At 39.5% G+C, this 19300-nt stretch overlaps 1 protein-coding gene across 2 annotated transcripts; it reads left to right on the top strand.

Annotated features, from left to right (window-relative positions):
- The first annotated feature begins 587 nt into the window (after positions 1-587).
- Positions 588-19012, top strand: slc7a1a (solute carrier family 7 member 1a). 2 transcript variants are annotated; one of them, XM_032533310.1, is made up of 13 exons: positions 588-840; positions 8461-8739; positions 8838-9020; positions 9179-9337; positions 9432-9609; positions 9934-10067; positions 11471-11693; positions 13206-13342; positions 13966-14068; positions 14794-14999; positions 15123-15274; positions 15399-15507; positions 15828-19012. In XM_032533310.1, the coding sequence occupies exons 2-13, from the start codon at positions 8553-8555 to the stop codon at positions 16007-16009; spliced, it is 1953 nt and encodes a 650-aa protein (XP_032389201.1). In that variant the 5' UTR covers positions 588-840; positions 8461-8552; the 3' UTR covers positions 16010-19012. The 2 variants fall into 2 exon arrangements, with proteins under 2 accessions (XP_032389201.1, XP_032389200.1); XM_032533309.1 differs by lacking the exon at positions 588-840 and adding an exon at positions 4897-5061 and having other exon boundaries at positions 15828-16084.
- Positions 19013-19300: the final 288 nt, after the last annotated feature.

Here is a 19300-nt window from a genome sequence, read left to right as displayed (position 1 = left end):
TGCATGTGTCAAAGTTCTTCAATATTGCTGATTGCCTGTCTCATAATCAAAACTCTTTAACACTGGGGACTTCAACGTTTTTTAAGCTCAAGGACCCCTTAACTGAAAGAGAGATGGAGCAGGGACCCCCTACTACATAGATTGTATAAAATGAAGTGGCATATTGAACTGGTTCTGCATTAAGTTGTAGGAGGCCCGTATGCCTTTACATATAGCCTACTTTTTTTTGCATAGAATACTAAGATATTAAAGTAGCATGATTGATTTTATAAATCTTTTAATGTTATACATACATGTGGCACAATGCATCCTTAGGATGAAATGTATCTGTGGATTGCCTTAGTGACCATCTAGGCCAGTAAAAAGTAGGGGATTTATATAAGCTACTAATGTGTTAATATTCATGTTAAAACTTTAATTTTTTGGAAAAAAAATTACAAAATTAGCAATAGTTTGGAAGCCCTCCTGCATTGACTCTGGGGACCCTCTGTTGAAGATCCCTGCTTTACCAAATTCATGAGTGTCTTACTCATGAATGTGTTGTTAATTTCAGCCAGTCGGTAACTAGTCTCGCATTGCCAGACCTTCTTACACAGCGCTGTTGGTCACTAATGCAATTTGAGACTAATGGCTATTGCACAACTGTAATAGTAATGAGCGGGCGGGGTCAATCTTTTTGCCTCACCTCCATCTGATTGCGCTAAAACAGAGCAACGCGAAACCCTTTAAACTCCTTACCACCTGAGAGACTTACAACTTTGCCGAGAACCGTGTGTCGACGCAGTTTTAGACCACGAAATCTTGGATCACTGCTTCATGCGCGGCCGGAGGGTCTACAAGGTAATCTAGTTTTACAGCGTTACATTATGCTACATAGCCGCATGCAAATGGATAAGCATTGTGTAATTACTAACTTCTTAGTATCTGTGCCCCAGGGTAGATGTTAAGGTGATGCACACCAGATACGGAGCAGTAGAGAAACTAATTTTCTTTGCGTAAAATGGAATGGATGCGTGGACACACGAAAGCACCCATGCTGTAAACCACATGTTCGTTGTGCTCAGACCCCATTTTCACTGCTTCATAGAAGCCCAAGTGGTTCTGTTTCCTGTAGCATGCATGTGAATGGCACTTCTCACAATACGAAGAAACTAACTTTGTTGCATAATTTCCTTTACGTGCCACTTAGTAACGATGCAGAACCATACGTTTGGGTGATTCCACATTTAAGGGCTAGTTGTTAAAATGCATTGTCTGTAACCATGTAATATGAGAGGGGGGGTCCCTGGGGTGTGTTAAGGTTGGCTTGGACTGTGTCAGTATAGTGTAGTTGACCAAAGAAGGCTGGTGGAAGGTGGTGGTTGTGGGGTTTGGAGTATAGGAATGCAACTAAACTGGTCTGAAATCATCCATTACAGGTTTGCAACCTTATTGGGGGACATTGGTGGATATAGTCTAGAGTGCTTGTTACCAAAGTGGGGTCAACGGTCCTTGAGGGTGCCCCCAGCAAAAAGGGGAATCATTTATTTTGGATGACAATCAATGACAGAATGTATGAATTCTTTTTTTTCATGTGTTTTTATATACTTTTTGTAATAAAAACATAACCAGAAATCCTATCAAAAGGGGGGCCCTGGGACAAAATCTTATTAAATGGTCCTATTGGTTTAATTTGTATCAATTTAGGGGCAAAAAAGTTTGGGAACCACTGGTCTAAAGTGAAACCATATAGTGGCACTGACATGCAGAGCAAGCCACAAATTAGAAGTGTCGGAAAATGTAGGCTAGTCACTCACAGTAGAGGAAAAGTAAATAGGCTACGCTTTGGCTTAAACATTTAAAGAAAAAAAAATCAATTTAAGTGGAAATGTGAAAACTCCCCTTGATTGTTTAATTATTGATGTAGTTATGACATGTCTGTAACCTGTCAGTACACAATGCTACTTTAATCCTCTGGAAAAATGAAAGTGGAAAGGTCAAATCTCCTGTGGTTAAGTTAAGCAATCACACAAAAACAGGGTCGTAGTGTCACAGTATAAAGCCTACACCATGTTCCAGTTTGATGGAGGAATGACTCCACCTGCCTCAGCCTAATGGATTCTCACCAGTTTGGCATTTAAAAAAGTAGCCCATTAACACTGTCGGTGAAAGTGGAATCGGAATAAAGTGCAACAAAAAGAGTGACATAATTGCTGAATAACAACTGTATTTTTATATTCTAACATTAATTCTATTTTTCAGAATGACTCGGTAAGAAGAGTTGACCTTTTAGATCTTCATGACAAGAGCAGTTTCAGTCAGTCTAACTTTAGCTGGTCTGGATGTGGGTCACTAGCGTGCAAGTTAATGACTGCAGGGCTGTATGTTGCCTATACAAATGCACTGAAAGGTGTGTGTGTGTGTGTGAGTGTTTGTGTGTGTGTATGGATGCTTTCCAGGTTCTCTGAGATGCTAGGACTTCATGTTAGCTCTCTTTTGCATCTCCACACCACATGTTTGGTTGCCTGTGTAATTAGTAATACTCTGAATAGTGTGGATCTTGTTCATACTCACAGTTGGGGTGAAACACATTGCAATGGATATGTTTTTGTTGACTTGCCAGAGCTCTGTGCAAAATGTAAGCAAATGTAGCTGCAGTAAATGGATTACAGTGTGTACAAAACATTGATCAGGTGCCTATCACAATATTGGGTAACAGTAATACACGCACACACAAGGTGCACTCATGATTACAGAAGTGATACGTTGCTGGAATAGAAACAGATATAGATTCTGAAAGTGAGTTTGTTGGCAGTGGGCAGTGATGCCTCGTATCACCTTTAATTGTTGAACGTACAACTGACTTACACTGTGTTCTTATGAACAAACGCAATAGAATATACATAGTATCTGAATACAAATGAACACAAATATGCTATGTTAAAATAGTAGGACTGTTTTTATCGCAACACAAATGTAAATACTGTCTGGTAACATTAGGTCCAGAAGAAATGTTTTTTTTCCAACTTTTAAATAATATGTAAACATATTATACGTTTAAAACTGGATAATTTAGATATTCTGATTTGTACATTTTCTTCTGAATATCCCAGATGTCTCAAATCTTTAGTGATTGCTAACTGCTAGTCCATCCAAATCATCAGCAAATAATCAGCAAAGAAAATCCAGTGTTTAACAGAGATACATGTACATTTTGCTTTCTTTCATATGCTGTCAAATCCTCACGCTGTTCACTCATAAAGTAAAGAGCGTTTGTATTTTAACATAATTGTTTAACTGAATGGAGGTAAAAAGTCTGTTTTTTGTTTCCTAAAACATGTGATTAATTCTCTGGTCAGGGAAGAGGATGAGAGCTAGGTTGTTGTTTGTCCAGGCAGGTGGTGAACACTGTGTCATCTGTCCCTTAGTGTTAGTGTTCTTAGTGTGACTATAAATCATTCTTTTTTTATAGTCAAAACTTGGCTGCCTATGTCTTTTACTGTCAAACTATCTGACTGACTCAAAGGCATTGTTGAAATCCACCAGCCCAAGTACAAGGTGACTCAATGAGCGCATGGTCGGTTAAGCATAACACATCACTTTGTTTACACTCAACACTCAACACTCTGCTTGTGCATGCCATTCTTTCTCCTTACTGAACCCACCTTCAGAAAGTGATTCCACACAGCTGGACGCCTGTAGTGAATGTGGCATATAGCTCACCTCAATGACCCCAAAACAGGAAAACAATCCACCAACGTGCATACATAATACGTTTTCATTCCTACAACATAATGCGTTACAATTTAATAAACATGTAACCTAGTTATTTTGTAGATGGTATTGAAAAGGACTTCGAGCCATCCTAAATGTCAAGCAGTGTCATATTTAAGGTTGACGTTCATTGGTTCAATGGATCACACCCCCTTTCCTGTTCATCCACTCCCTCCCACTCATGGGCTCTGCTCTCTGCCCACATCTCACCTACTCTACTCTCTTGCCAAAACATTTTAAAGTGACATTGGGTCAGATTTACAGTATGTGTGTGTGTGAGTGTACACTGAGATATAAAGGGGTCAGGCTTTCTAAAACCTGAATTTTTTTATTGTAACTTTAATCCCAAACGTTAATATTTATTTCAGTGGTGTAATTATTTCATTACAGGTACTTCAAACAAAGTATGCATGTAGGGCTGGGCGATATGGAGAAAATCCAATATCACGATATCTTTGACCAAAGACATCAATAACGACACCACAACAATATTGTAGTGTTGACTATTAGTACTTTCACAAAATGTTTACACAATGCCATTTTTGATAAATAATCATCAGTAATGTGGATGTAATGACTAAGTGGGTAAAGGCAAATAATAGAACAGTTATACAGTCTGTTAAGTTCAGAAAATGACATAACTTTACTGTAATGCAGCATTTAAAACCAGGAAAAGACAACACTTATGCCATATTACGATATCCAAAATCTTAGACGACATCTAGTCTCAAAGCACAATATTGTTATAATATCTATATATTGCCCAGCTCTATATGCATTTATAATTTATGTACACAGATGCGTGACCCCAACGCAAAGGCTTGTTTGGATGCAGCCATTTGTTGGAGTACATTTCATAAAAAAAGCTACCGCTCTTTTAGATCCAGTGTTACTGTGACTGTTGTCATCCATGCAGCTGCAACTCATTATATAACATTATATAAGAGCTTACAGGTGTCCAGAGTCATTATTGTGAAAATACATTTATTAAGGTGTTTACGGTCAGCCAGCTGCTAAATTTTGACTGTGTGTGTGTGTGTGTGTGTGTGTGTGTGTGTTTGAGTGTGTGTGTGTGTGCGTGTGCGTGCGTATGTGCGTGTGCGTTTGCACGCTCGCTGCTTGGAATAGCCAAGCCATGTGATTCCTCCAGATTCTATTTTAGAACGGCTGCCGTCAAACGCGCTGCAGTGTTCACAGTAGCTTGAAGAATAGTTAACAAATAACGTCTTTTAATCTCACATCTGTCAGCGTTCTTTAAAACTTTACACTCAGATCAACAGGTGAAGCACATCTGTAGCTGGTTTTCAAGTAAGTACGCCATGTATTTTCTCGTTCCAACATGTGAGAATAGGTTATTGGCATTTTGACATTGATCTGTAGCATTGACTTTTTACGTGTGTTTTGTTGTGCCTCCTGTTTCAAACATGATGTTGTATTGAATAGTCAGACTTCCTTCTGTTTGAGGTGTCATTATTTGGTGTGATTGTACTGAACTCTATGCCTTTTTATAATACATTCATGCGTGTACCCGGGTCAGTGAGGGGTCACATGGTTCAGATAGGGTACTTTCTTCTGCGTTCATGTGCCTGAATGTGTGTGTCTTTGTTCCTGTAAGATTTATGATTACCCCTGGATGTTTGAATAGTGTTTTCATTCTAAGCTTTTTTTAATGACCTTTCTGTGTTTTACAATATTGTGGCACACAAGCTGTCAAATTATCAGCTACTTATTTTCTTATAATATACTGTAAACATGTCTTACTGCTCTTGGTTTGGTCCAGTAATTTAATAGATTATTATTAACAGCTGTTTTCATTATAGTTTTTTTGTCAACAGATAGACATTTCTCCAGATGTTCTGTTATGTTGCTGCATGCACTTCTTAAGCATGCAATTACATTTACTGAAAAGGAACAAAAAGCATATGCCACCAATATTGTTGCAAAAACTATTTACAAATGTGCGTGGAGAGTTATGCAAATGTATCTCAATCCGATAATCAAATGCTCAAATGTGTAAAATTATCCCTTAATGCGTACTGAGATTTGTAAATGTGTACAGGAATCCGCAAATGTGTATTTAGAATCCAAGCATGCAAAATCAGATTTGTAAATTAAAAAAAAAAATCCAGATCTGTATTCTGTGTACTGAGATTTGTAAATGCTCCAAGAGTTGAAAATACAGTCATCAGTAACAACGCATCAGGCCTCTCGATTGTCTTTTTACACGTGACTGTTGCTACACTTCTGCCCTGGCAGAGCTCCTCAAATGCGTGTGGCGATTTGTCTGTAGCGCTCTGCTCACGCTGTGCTTAAGTAGAAATACAACCTAAATACCGCCAGTCAGTGTGTAAGCAGCTTTGTCTATACATTTACTGATCTAAGTATGCATTTAAAGATTTCTCTATACATTTACAGATCTCAGGACATTGTAAATCTAAATACAGATTTGCAGATTTTTTTTACACATATACAAATCTGATTATGCACACAGATTCTGAATACACTTTTGCAGATTCCTGTATACCATCACAACTCTCAGTTTGCATTAAGAGGTTCTTTTACACACATTTCTGATTAGACACACAGTTTGAGATACATTTTCACAGCTCTCCACACATTTGCAAATCATGTGGCTGCAATAATGGCATAATAAAAGTATTATTTGTATAATGAGTAAATACAACACATACATTTCAGTTTTTATTTGGGAAGAATTTTATTTGGGTATGATTATCTCCAAAAGGCTGTAATGTCTTTCTTGTCAGCACAACATTCTGCATGTAACAAAACACATCAAAAGAACCTGCAACAACTTTTATGTATGTACTTGTATGAGATGTGCATTAATCTGGGGCTGCAACTAACGATTATCCATTAATATGTTGATTATTTTATAGATACATTTTTGGTCTACAAAAAGGCCCATAACAGTTTTCCCAAAGCCCATTGTGACATTTTTTTTGACCAACAGTCCAAAACCTCAAAATAGTTTACTGTCAGAAGACCCACTTCGGAGGCTGGAACCAGCAAATGTTGCAATTTCTCCTTTAAAACAAAGCACATTTACTCAGTGTCTGTCTACTAATTAATCAATCAGCTCCAAAAGTGACATTTTTATATTGTATATATGTTCTAGCCTCCTAATGGTGGGTAGTACCACAATGGTACAATAGGAGAGCCTGCACTTGTTTAAACCTTTCCACAGCATTTCAGCGAGCCACACTAGTGACAGGCAACATCATTTATTATCAATGACAGCTCACAGATAATAATGACGTCTGCATCAGCAAAGAACAGCTGCAGGTGGAAAAAGCTGAATTTAATGTCTTCTGACTTAATGATAATTTCAGCTTGATTATTGTGAACAAGAAACACTTGTTTCATTATCAATTTTGGGTCAGCGCTTAGACAGCTTCTTAATATGTCTAATGTGTCTTGTCTAATATGTCTTAATCTGTCTTGTTGTAATGTGTTTTGGAAATGTTTTTTTGTTTAATCTATAGATTGTACTCAGTAATGTGGCTGGTTGCCTGTCAGGCATATCATACTCTAGGAAAGCGATAGTTGCGTTTTGGTTTTTTTCTGGGCACTCAAGGACACCATACAGGGATACATAAGACATTAAAAACAGCACAAAAAAAAATAATACAACAACATTAAAAACAACAGAAGGAGGCAGAGCAATTGACATCAAGTGGAATGCGCAGTTTTAAACAGATGTGTTTTGAGTTGCAATTTATATCCCATAGCCATTTTATATATATGTTTTAGGCATGGTCTAATTCCAGGATGGAAAGTTATATCTGAGCATACTGAATGTTTTCTGGAAAGAAAAAAAAAGCCCACAATGTCGTCACCTTAGCTTACCCTTATGTGGAAGTTTCCATGAGGTGTGACATGACTGTTGCACTGTCCACATGACATGACCTTTTGGGGTTTATGTCCTCATGTGGAGAGGTGTCATTATCTGGAGAGGGGTCACAGTGTTGTGCCGCTGTATGTCTGCCACAACCTACATACTGTAGCTGCAGAACATTTTTCATACCCCCTCCCCTCTTTCTTTTCCCCCGTTTTTATTTCTCCATCTGCCCTCTGTATTTTTTCTCCATCCAAAAACCAAGTATTACCTCCCAGTTTGTGAGCTCAGCACTGAGGAATGTGCATTGAATGTTGGACAGACACAGAGTATCTTCTCAGCAACCACTTAGGAAATGAGTCTTTCAGCTGCCTCTAGAGAATAGAGATAGTTGAAACTAGCGCATTGTCCTTGTTTGCACCGTACTACCAGAGCAACGGTAAATAATAACAGTCTTCGTAGGTTTAGTTTCTGCTGCTTGATGTAGGAGTAATGCTATGTGATGATGAGCCTCTGCGGCATGTTTGAAGAACGTGTTTTCTATGATTGGCTTTGTGTTAAACAGTCAGTTCGAGGGCTTTGCCTCATTTCCTGTGAGTTGTGTTATGTAACACATGTCAGCAATGTATCCAGCAATAAGATGGATTATCCCTATAGGCCTTTGTTTTTTTGGCTAGTAGTCAAACATTGTGGATGTGGGCTGTCTTATATAACACCCCAGGACCACTATGTGACCAGTTTTTATTGAAAGACTTAAAATAAAACATTCTGTGCCTATTTTTAAGCAAAAGAGTCAACTATGACTGTGGGGGATTTCAAATTATTGTCCCTAATCTTTTCTCTCCCACTAGGGTGTGTGTGACATCTCCCCCTGCCCTCTGTTACCTCTGAACCCTGAAGCCAACCTTCTCCCACTCCTCTCCCTGAGGCCAGACTGGGATCCATGGCGCTGGGTAAGCTGTTGAGTTTCGGGAAGCAGTTGCTGAGAGTGAAAGTGGTGGACTGTAACGCAGAGGACTCCCGCCTGTCCCGATGCCTCAACACTTTTGACCTGGTGGCCCTGGGCGTGGGCAGCACCCTGGGCGCTGGCGTCTACGTGCTAGCTGGCGCTGTTGCACGAGAGAATTCCGGTAAATTAACGTTGCTGCAAATGTACTGTCAAGAAGACGTCTTGTGAGACAAATCTTAAAGCCTCTGATCATATGATATATATTGTCCCGCCCCATAGGTCCTGCTATTGTGCTGTCTTTCTTGATAGCAGCCTTGGCCTCAGTGTTGGCCGGCCTGTGCTATGCTGAGTTTGGAGCCCGTGTTCCAAAGACAGGCTCAGCTTATCTTTACTCCTATGTGACTGTAGGGGAACTCTGGGCCTTTATCACTGGATGGAACCTCATCCTCTCCTATATCATTGGTAAATATTATGGAACTCTGTATTTACTACTATGTTGTTTCCTTTTTGTGTTTTTTGTGTTCACATGCGGATAAAGAAACAGATTGAGAGAGTACAACAAAACAACCAAAAGCACCGACACCACAAAACCTACCTCAACCGGTCTTTCTCCATCTCAGGTACCTCCAGTGTGGCCCGAGCATGGAGCGCTACCTTCGACGAGTTGGTAGGGAAGCGCATAGAGCAGTTCTGCAGAGAGTACATGTCCATGAATGCACCGGGTGTATTGGCAAAGTACCCTGACATGTTTGCTGTTGTCATCATAATCACCCTCACAGGTAGCTGACAACTTATTACCTCTCCAGTTCAGTCTTCTTTACTGAAACAAGTTGTAATTTCCTTTTTCCTTTCCATGTCTTCTCTATTTCTCAGGTCTGCTGGCATTTGGGGTCAAAGAGTCAGCCATGGTGAACAAGATTTTTACGTGTATCAATGTCCTAGTCTTGTTGTTCATGGTGGTCTCTGGTCTGGTCAAAGGTTCTTTGAAGAACTGGCATCTTGACCCTGAAGAGATCCTACATGCCAATAATACCAGTAACTTCAGCCTCAAGTAAGAACTAGGTGTGGGAATCATCAGAGGCCCCACAATACAATTTTTTTTACAATATTTACATGTATGTCACGATATGATATTATTGCATTTTTCAAAATAGTATGATATTCTGTGATAAATTGCAATTTCTTATCTTTTAAACTTGAAATACGTTTCTGTGAAACAGACTATGTTATGTTTGATACTTAATGGTTCTCAGTTAAGCTGGGTAATCCACAGACCGTACGGCTTAGTTTGTTTGTAATTTGTGTGAACATGTCTTTTTATCACATACAGGTTATTTTTTTGCTGATTTTAATAATTCTTTCCTTCTTTGTTCAGTCTGACAGACATCCTGCCAACCAGAGAAAATTTAGGAGAGGGCGGCTTCATGCCGTTTGGTTTCACAGGTGTCCTATCAGGAGCTGCTACCTGCTTCTATGCTTTTGTCGGATTTGACTGCATCGCCACCACAGGTCAGTGCTAGACGAAAGCAGAAAACGCTCCCTCGGTTGGCCTTGTTCTCCTCTTTTTCCACATGTTGTATGCCTTCGACTGCTTCCTGGGTATGTGTCAGTATTTGAGGGAGGTGGGGGTGTTGTTACTCAATCTAGAGTTGGGACCATTTCCACCATAAGCTTGTCTAAACATCAAAAATTGTTACATAAGAAGGACAGGGCAGAGTGAAAAAGATGCAGTTTAGTGTGTTTGGCCCAATTTAGCTTTTGGTAAAATGTAAAGCACTGTGACACAGGGGCAAACAACATGGTACACGGTTTGAGGAGAATATGTTCCACATGTTGATCTACACTGTGCAGATCTGTTACTGTTGGTGTGTGTCTTTATGCATGTAGTTGTGTTTAATCGGTTCAAGGCCTCTGGATCGTAAAAAAAAAGAAGAAGAAAAAAGGGAGAGTTTCTTCCAGTTTGCCTGCTCCCTGTCCCCACAGGGTTTTCCCACCCCTCTTGTTCCTGACTTCTAATTGGTTAGCTAGAGGTTGACCCTGAGTGATTGCTTGAGTATAACTTGTGGGGGCTTGTCTCTCACACACACACTCTCAGAAAGCACTAGATCATTATAGCATGTGTGTATTCGGGCTACCAACCCGTAACGTTGGCATGAAGCCATCATCCCTTTCCCGTCCGCACGCACACATAAACGTAGACACCCGACCTTCCAATAATCTTAGCCAATCAGCCTCTGTCCCCTGTCATGAATAGTGGTGTAGGAGAGGATCCAGACAGTGTTATACATACTACATCATCGCAATGTGATTTCACTGCAGAACAAGTCGTGAGTGTTTGCCTGAGGAGCTCTGTTGCATAATCATCTGCAGCTAAATAGTTGGGTTTTTCAGTCTTGTTGGTGCACAGGGAAAATCCTTGTTCAGTTTATTGCAAAGCATGGTGCAAAATGTTTCTTTACTACATCTGTTAGCCCAGTTTTCCACATTTGCTGGAATTCTTCCAATACAACCATAAAAGAGTAAATGGTGTGTACAATCTGCTCAAACCTTGCATTACAGTGTGGTAAATGTGGAAATGTTGGGCTGATGCAGTAAGTTGCACAAATGGCTATTTAAGAAAGTAAAAGTGATAGTCTCCCAAGTTAAATGCAGGAAATAGTTTCTTTATCCTTTGTGACTGACAACAATAAAATGTTTTTTTCCATTTGGTAGCACACATATGTGGCACCGCCCCATGTTATTAAGCAGTTCATTTGAACACCGGGACTAATGCTAATGTGTGTCTTGAAACAAAAGGCAGGATTTTTTTCCTTTAAAAAAACAAATGCAAATGTCAACACCTGGTGAAGTGATAATTAGGCAAATTTTTACTTTTGCACCGTTTAACTGTCTGCTCCTTGTCTACGCCTTAGGTGAAGAGGTGAAGAATCCCCAGAGAGCCATCCCTATTGGCATCGTATCCTCGCTGCTTATCTGCTTTGTAGCGTACTTTGGTGTTTCTGCTGCCCTCACCCTCATGATGCCATACTACCTGCTGGATAACAACAGCCCCCTGCCTGTAGCTTTCAATTATGTGGGCTGGGGAGGAGCCAAATATGCTGTAGCTGTAGGCTCTCTTTGTGCCCTCTCTACTAGGTAAGCAGTCACACACACCTGCACTTGTCTGCCATTAGCTTTAAAATGTGTCTTCATTCATCTGCGTGTGCATGTGTGTGAGACATAATGTATATTTAACTTCCGAAGGGATTTGATCCCTTGGCTAAAAATAAGAGCGCTGCTAAGAATATATTGTACTATCAGTGTATGTGATTATGTAACTCAAGTCACCAAAGGCTACCAAAAGTTGCTTTTTAATAATAATCCGTTTTTAACAGTTATGGTGGAGTTATTGTACATACAAACCTTTATTTTGTATGACTGTTGTATTAATAAATAATTGTTGATTCTATTCTATTTTGGATTTTAAAAAGTATGCGTAGTATATTTAACATTGATTTTAATGGTTAATGGGTGTGAACAGATGTCTGGTTTTATATTAACATATTCCTGCATTGCACTGTTACATGTAAATGTGCTGTATGATTTTCCTTGTATCTGTGAGGTCTATGTCTGACGACCGATCTCAAAACCCCTTTTGAAGGTCTAGTCTCAGATAAAGAGGATTCTAGATTTTATTTCAAGACCGGTCAAGACCACAACTGCAGAGATATCACTAAATTGCCTCTGCATTGTCTAATTGTGCGTCTTAACATCATTACTGTGATTAGATGTAAAACATCCTGCTTCAAATGCAACCAATTACTTGACTCATTTCTTATTTGAAATGTGTTACTGTTAACCCCCTTTCCTCACCGCCTTAACACGCACGCCCAAGAAAATGAATGCGAGAGTCTGGTCTTGGTCTTGACTCAGTCTCAACCCCCCAAAGTCTTGGTCTTGACTTGGTCTCTATACACTCTGGTCTTGGTGATGACTTGGTCTCACTTTAGGTGGTCTTGACTACAACACTGGTGGATACTATATATATCCTGGTCTCCACCCCCATTTCCCCAACCCCCACTGGGAGCCTGCTTGGTGCTTTGTCCCCTATCCCCCGTGTGATCTGTCTGAGGGCTAACAATGGGCTGCTTTTCAAGTCCACTGCGAGGATCAGCCCCCACACCAAAAGCCCACTAACTGCAACCCTTACCTTGGCATTGGGGCAGGTGAGACACTAACATGCATGTTTTAAATCAGCATCTTTTTTATCACCAGGTTGTTCTTTGTCATTTTTCTAACATGGGTCAGTGGAAGAAGGAATTTAAACAACAAAACTAAAGTGCTTGCAAAAGTAACCAAATACTTCTACAGTGAATAGAGAGCATGTGGATCACCATATTTGGTATTTAAGGAGGAGAAAAAATGCATGCTGGCATATCCTTGACCCAACATCATGCCCCTGCTGCTCTACATTGCAGCCAGTCTCGTATCCTGTTGCCCGTTCTCCCACCCTAATCCTTAACTCCCATCTTGCTAACCGTTTTCATCATCTTTTGCAAATTCTTCCCCTTTTTCCCTTATTGACCTCCTTTAATGCTTTATTCCCCCTTGTTCCTCTACCCTACCCCTTTGTCCCAATCTGATGTTTTTCTTCCCACACATCCCAAGTCTGTTGGGTTCCATGTTCCCCCTACCCCGTATCATCTTTGCCATGGCTCGGGATGGCCTGCTCTTCTCCTTCCTGGCCCACATCAGCGAGAGGAAATCCCCCATAACGTCTACTGTCGCTGCCGGGGTTATGTCTGGTAAGATGGATAGGGAATGTGAAATAGGGATACATAAGGAAAACGGAGGCATGTATTTGAGGAGGGGGAAGAAGAGAGAGGAGTTAAGAGGGCTGTGGCATACATAGGAGAAGAAAGGTATGAGATGATGTGAAGAGTTTGTTTTTTAAACCAAGAGAGAAAAAAAAGTACAACCTGAATGATCAACTTTGACCTCTTTGCCATACACAAAGCAACAGAGAAAGTGTGGCATAACCATTACTTGTAACCATTTAAACATGTAAACCATTTGTTACTGTCATTTCATTTCCTATTGAAAATGTTTGTGCTGTAGTAGCACACAGCAGTGCTTTAAGCTTAATGCTAATGTTAACATATAACATGCTCACAATTGACAATGACAATGCTAACATGCTGATGTTTTCACAGTATGATTTTAGCTTGTTAGCTAGCCAACATAGCTAAAAAGTAAAAGTTACCACAGAAGACAAAGACTTTTAAACTCGATGTTCATGGAAAATCAGTGGATCATTTCTAAAAGTCATTACAGTCCTTTCTAATCATTTTGTACAGTAACAAAGCATCCCAGGATCAAAATAAGTGTTATAATATTACCAACCCTTTCTTTTTTTCTCTCTTTCTAGCTATCATGGCATTTCTGTTTGACCTGAAGGACCTGGTTGACCTGATGTCAATAGGGACGCTGTTGGCCTACACATTAGTGGCTGCCTGTGTTTTGGTTCTCAGGTCAGTGGAGGGACATAAGTATAGACTTTCACCAGGGAAACTGGTTTGGGGAAACAGAGTAATTTTATAGTTGGTCCAGCTTGAATCTGAAACACTTAATGCTTTAGTGTGTAACTTTTTGATATTAATGAACGTCCGTTACATTCAAGACATTGCCAAATGAGTTGCTACAAAGCTAATTAAGACTATCATCTTTACACAACTCTCAATGTATTTCTCAGTATGTTCAGAAGATTGTATCATCCGCTGACTTTCCAACGCAGAAACTCTTTTCTGAAGAGTTCATCATGATTTTTTATTCCTAAATGTCATCTTTGGCTACGAGCAACTGCATGGAGGAAGGGTGGTGGCGCGTGCGTGATTACAAAAGGCTGTATCATGTGGACGCGCCATCAGTGTTGTTGTCATTACGTAAGATTCCTCATGGGGGCGACAGAAACTACGCACTATAGCTTTACCAGTTCCACCACCATTGTTTGTATCTCATTTTAGCAAACAGTGAAAGTCTTGTTGAAAGCAGTTTCCTACTCCGTTGATTTACCACCACACAAATTATGACAGCAGTTGACACTACAATATGATTGATATTACTAATAGACATTGTGCACTGGTGTTGCATTGTGCACTGGTGTGTGCTCTTCTATTAACTATTTTCAGTGATGTGAATACATTGTAAAGTCGCAATGCTAAAACTGCTCGGTGCGTGTTCTTTTTGATTGCGTCAGGTACCAGCCCGAGCAGCCCAGTCATGTGTATCAGATGGGAAATACCCACGATGATGTGGACCTGGGCGACGGCATCAGTGTCCCCAGTATGGGTATCCTCCCCGGTGTGGAAGAGAGATTCAGCTTTAAAAACCTCCTGTTCCCAAATAACCCCGAGCCATCCACACTTTCAGGCTTTGCTGTCAACACCTGTGCCTCTCTGATGGGTAGGTGATCACACATTGAATGGATTAATTTAAAATATATTAACTGAGTCCCGCTTGTTAAATTAAATGGCACTTATGCAGAGTCATACTTGAAATGACATACAAACATATGTACTTCTGCAGGATTGTTGATCCTGGTGTTCAGTATACTGGCAGTGCAGGGAGGCGCTGCTGTGTGGAACATCGTAGCCCTCAGTGTCATCTTCATGGTGTGTCTTCTCCTCACCTTTATCATCTGGAGACAGCCTGAGAGCAAGACAAAACTGTCCTTCAAGGTTTGATTCCAGAAATTTAGTCTGTGTAGGATAGTCTGGATTACAAATTTGTATTTATTTCAACACACTTTATGTTTGCTCATCACAAGTCTCCATGTCTCCTTTTCTATATTTGACTCCTAAGGTTCCACTGCTACCCTTTATTCCAGTGATCAGCATGTTTGTAAATGTTTTCCTGATGATGCAGCTGGACAGAGGCACTTGGATACGGTTTTCTGTATGGATGGCTATAGGTAGGTAGTCTCTCCAGGGTTTCAACTGAATTACTATTTCTAGAATTTGTATTGATCCCATAAAAGCAAACAGTCTTTTGACTTAACACCTTTCACTTGAATGTCTCTGGCTAAAAACAATAGTTGGTTGTCCTACTCATACCCTTCACTGCAGAGGCTCTCAGACTAATTACACACTACTGGAACTGTGTTTGCTTTAGTAATTTAAAATAGGCAGTCCAACAAGGTGAAGGTTCAGTCACCCTTATTATGTCGTCATTATGTAAAACACAGTTGCGGGCAGGAACTGTTTTGAAACATGTCTTACACTGCTTTTTCAGGTTTTGTGATCTACTTTGGCTATGGGATTCATCACAGCGTTGAGGGCACTCGTCATCGCTCGCTAGAAACAGAGATGAACGGCTTCAAGTGCGACCATGATTCAGGAGCCATGTCACTGGAAAAAGAGGCCTTCCTGCGCAATGGCGTCAATTCCAGGGAAGAGGACGATGAAGATTTGTAGGCACATTAAAACATGCTGTGTACATCTTGACCTCCTCTGACGCCAGTCTGCCTGTGTAAGAATATTTTTCACTTGACGACTCCCTGTCATTCAATGGCAGTACTCCCTTTGGGGGAAAGTAATCATACATAACTTTGACCTAAAATTCCCATAACTGTGACTTTCCCTATTGACTCGTGAGTAGAAAACTGGTGACAATACTCATGCAAAAAATAGAACTTCTTGAGCCATAATTGACATGTTCTATTAATTTAGTATTTTGTAACACACTACGTTACCCTTTTTGCTTGGCCTTGAGCTTCAACTGCTCGTTATTGCTTGGCTTCTGGGGGGTGGGGGCTCATGTTTGAGAAATTTCAGTGTTTCAGGATGTTGAGTTGAGGTCTGGGTTACATTGCTGGCAGTCGGACTGTGTGCACATGTGTAACAGCTTTTGTCTGGGTACGAGAATCTTTTACAATAAGACATCTGTTGTAATATTGTATTACCGTCCCTTATGCATATATATCTACATACTTAAGCAAATTTGATAAAATACAGATTGGTTCCAATAGCTATATTCTTTTAAACCTGACAACTCTTGTGTAACTGATATTGAAATGCTGCTCTAACTCTCCTCCCCTGAGAGACAGGGAGACACTGTGAGAGCTTGCACAATGCACTGCAACACACTTGTCAATGATATAATTACCCCTGTTCACTAGCAGAAAAAAGAAGTTGAGGCCAATGGCTGCACAGTATAAGTGGGCCAGCAGGAAGCTGTAGCTTACGCTTACCATCAGTCCAATTTCAGGTCCAAAGGATTACATTGATACCAGCCATCAAAAGCCTTGGATCTGGCACAAAATTGTGATGCAGAAACGTCTGTAAGAAGAGATCACACAACAGATCCTGTTGGACAGTTCCTTACGCTGGGAGACAGAGAAAGTGATTGGTCTAATGCTTTGTTGACACGGAATGAAAAAATATGCGCCATTCACAGCAGTGTAAATCGTTCAACTTGCACAAAGAATTTGTGTGATTCTGTGTCAGGAAAGCCAATCAGCATCCAGATACTCCTGAAGTCCTGACTTGGTCTAATCTGAAATGGAAGAAAAAAATACTGTATCCGTCTATGAGCAGCGAAATCTACTGAGCTTTGTGTGGCTGTGAATGATGTTATTAATCCAGACATGACAGCATTTGGTTTTCTGGCAAATCTGGGTTTTCCACAACAGATACAAAGCAGCAATAGTGGTTATTTTGGCCATGGTTGATGACTGGAAGAAACGGGGTTGGTATCTTCATGTAGCCCCTCCTCAGATACCTGATTTTACACACTTTTCACAATACCAACGAGCCTATTTGGGATATTTAATACCCTTAGCAAACATATGGAATCTGGTTTGTGACTCCTCATGCATGTTAAGCATCAGATGAAGACATTGTGAGTTGCTGAATGTCAGTTAATCTCATGTAACATTAGATGATATATGATTTTCACAGTGCTGGCTGCTGTGTCTTTTTGCATCTGTAGCTTGTAAGATTTATCTTCTCATTTCAAAAAATAATACAGGTTGACTTTTTTTCTTTCTTCTTAAAATCTTCAGTTTGGAAGAACGTGTTAATTTATTTTTCTTATTTTATTACCCGCTTCCAAAAAACACGGTCATTTCCAGTGTGCTCTTCAGATTATTAATTTGATTCAACTTAATATTTACAGTTAAGTAAAAGCCTATGAAGAATTTGATCAGGTAGGATTTTGTCACACTTTATTACATACATTTATTTACATACATTTTTGTTATTGTCAATAAAATATCTAGTGCTTTTAGATATTTTCTTTTATCATAAACATTGATTAAGCAATGCACTGGCATAAAGCAGAGATGAGGAAAGAGTTCAGAGGTCTGATAATCTCACTTCTTTCTAAAACCACACCCACAGTTTTTACATTTTCAAACTCGTGGTGACTGACGTTACCACAAGTAACACGGCTTTAGGCAATTCATCCTACACAACAGGTGTTTCACACAAGTTTTCATGCAGTGTTACTCCCCAAAAACTGCAAACAGACTTTGGTGTGGAAAATGTGTGTACTTCCCCATGAATGTTTAATTCATAATTTAAATGCAGACCTATTCATCAACACTTATATCATGTTCCTATTAATTTGAACCTTTACTCTAAGTGCACTCATTGTAGTTCCGGGAGTCCTTCACAATACAGTGGCTGTCTATAAAACATGTACAATCAAGATTGTGTATATAAGATTTTGTTTATATTTCTTGTAGTAAATTATTTGTAAATTGGAGAAAAGGCTTATATTATGTTGCCCTGTTTGTGTCTGACATTGTTGTTCTTATATTGTGTTTACTTGATCCTCAGGGTTGGCTAAATCACTGCCTTCACCTTTTATTGGCATGACTTTAGCCATTATTGCCAAATTAAAAAGTGCAGTTAGAACACTATAACTTTGGGATATTGGGATGATTGTGGCAAAAACAAGTTTTATTCACAAATTGTGGTCATGGGCTATAGTAGGAGTGGAATAATCACATTACTTCTTCAGTAAGTATATTGGGTCAACAATGCATTACTGACAGGGGTTTTGGTAATTTGTTTACTCAACATTTTTAATATATCTTGTTGAATTGTTACACAAAGTAATCATACTGAAATTCATCAATATCTACTGTTTTGATAATTCCTCAACAAAAACTTGCTGTTTCACCAATAGTCAAAGCACATACAAAATCCCAAAATTGTTATGTTTCAAAGAAATCTAACTATGCACAGTATAACAACAATTCAAGTGATTTCTGTTTTAACGTTTAGTCTCCTTGTTAGTTGTGAATATACAAAGGGATTCATCTGTATTTGAAAATATATCTTCTGGTGTAATCAGTACTTGTTTTTTTTATTTTCTGCCATGCCAAACCTCAGTGTTTACTTTTTTTTCTGAAATGAATAGGATTGTATGTCCAAACATGTATATTATAAATAAAATATAATAAAGACGGAGCATTTTTTTCTCTTCTTTGGTGCTGCTTTAAACCCCTACTGACCTATGGCTTTACATAACATCTGTCATATAATGTGCCTTTTGATGTTTTAAAATCCATCACTAGTGTTGATGGCTTCATGTTTGATGTGGTTTTGATGTGTTCATCTCTCAGAAGTTTCCGTTCCTTTTTTTACTTTTCTTCTTTCTTGGTCGTTGGCTTTCAGTGTGTTTAAAATGTGTATAGTTAATGTTGAAAAAGCACAAAAACAGTCAGTAAATTTGTATCACATACATGGTTTTGCCTT

Source organism: Etheostoma spectabile, chromosome 13, assembly GCF_008692095.1.
Source record: "Etheostoma spectabile isolate EspeVRDwgs_2016 chromosome 13, UIUC_Espe_1.0, whole genome shotgun sequence".
Lineage (NCBI taxonomy): Eukaryota > Metazoa > Chordata > Actinopteri > Perciformes > Percidae > Etheostoma > Etheostoma spectabile.
Note: the sequence above shows the minus strand (reverse complement) of the source record. Positions and strands in the feature narration are given on the sequence as shown.

Coding starts and splice junctions, on each gene's coding strand:
- slc7a1a (XM_032533310.1), top strand. CDS start 8,553: ATGGCGCTGGGTAAGCTGTTGAGTTTCGGGAAGCAGTTGCTGAGAGTG. Junction 9,338..9,431: donor CATCATAATCACCCTCACAG/GTAGCTGACAAC, acceptor TCTATTTCTCAG/GTCTGCTGGCATTTGGGGTC. Junction 13,343..13,965: donor CGCTGCCGGGGTTATGTCTG/GTAAGATGGATA, acceptor CTCTCTTTCTAG/CTATCATGGCATTTCTGTTT.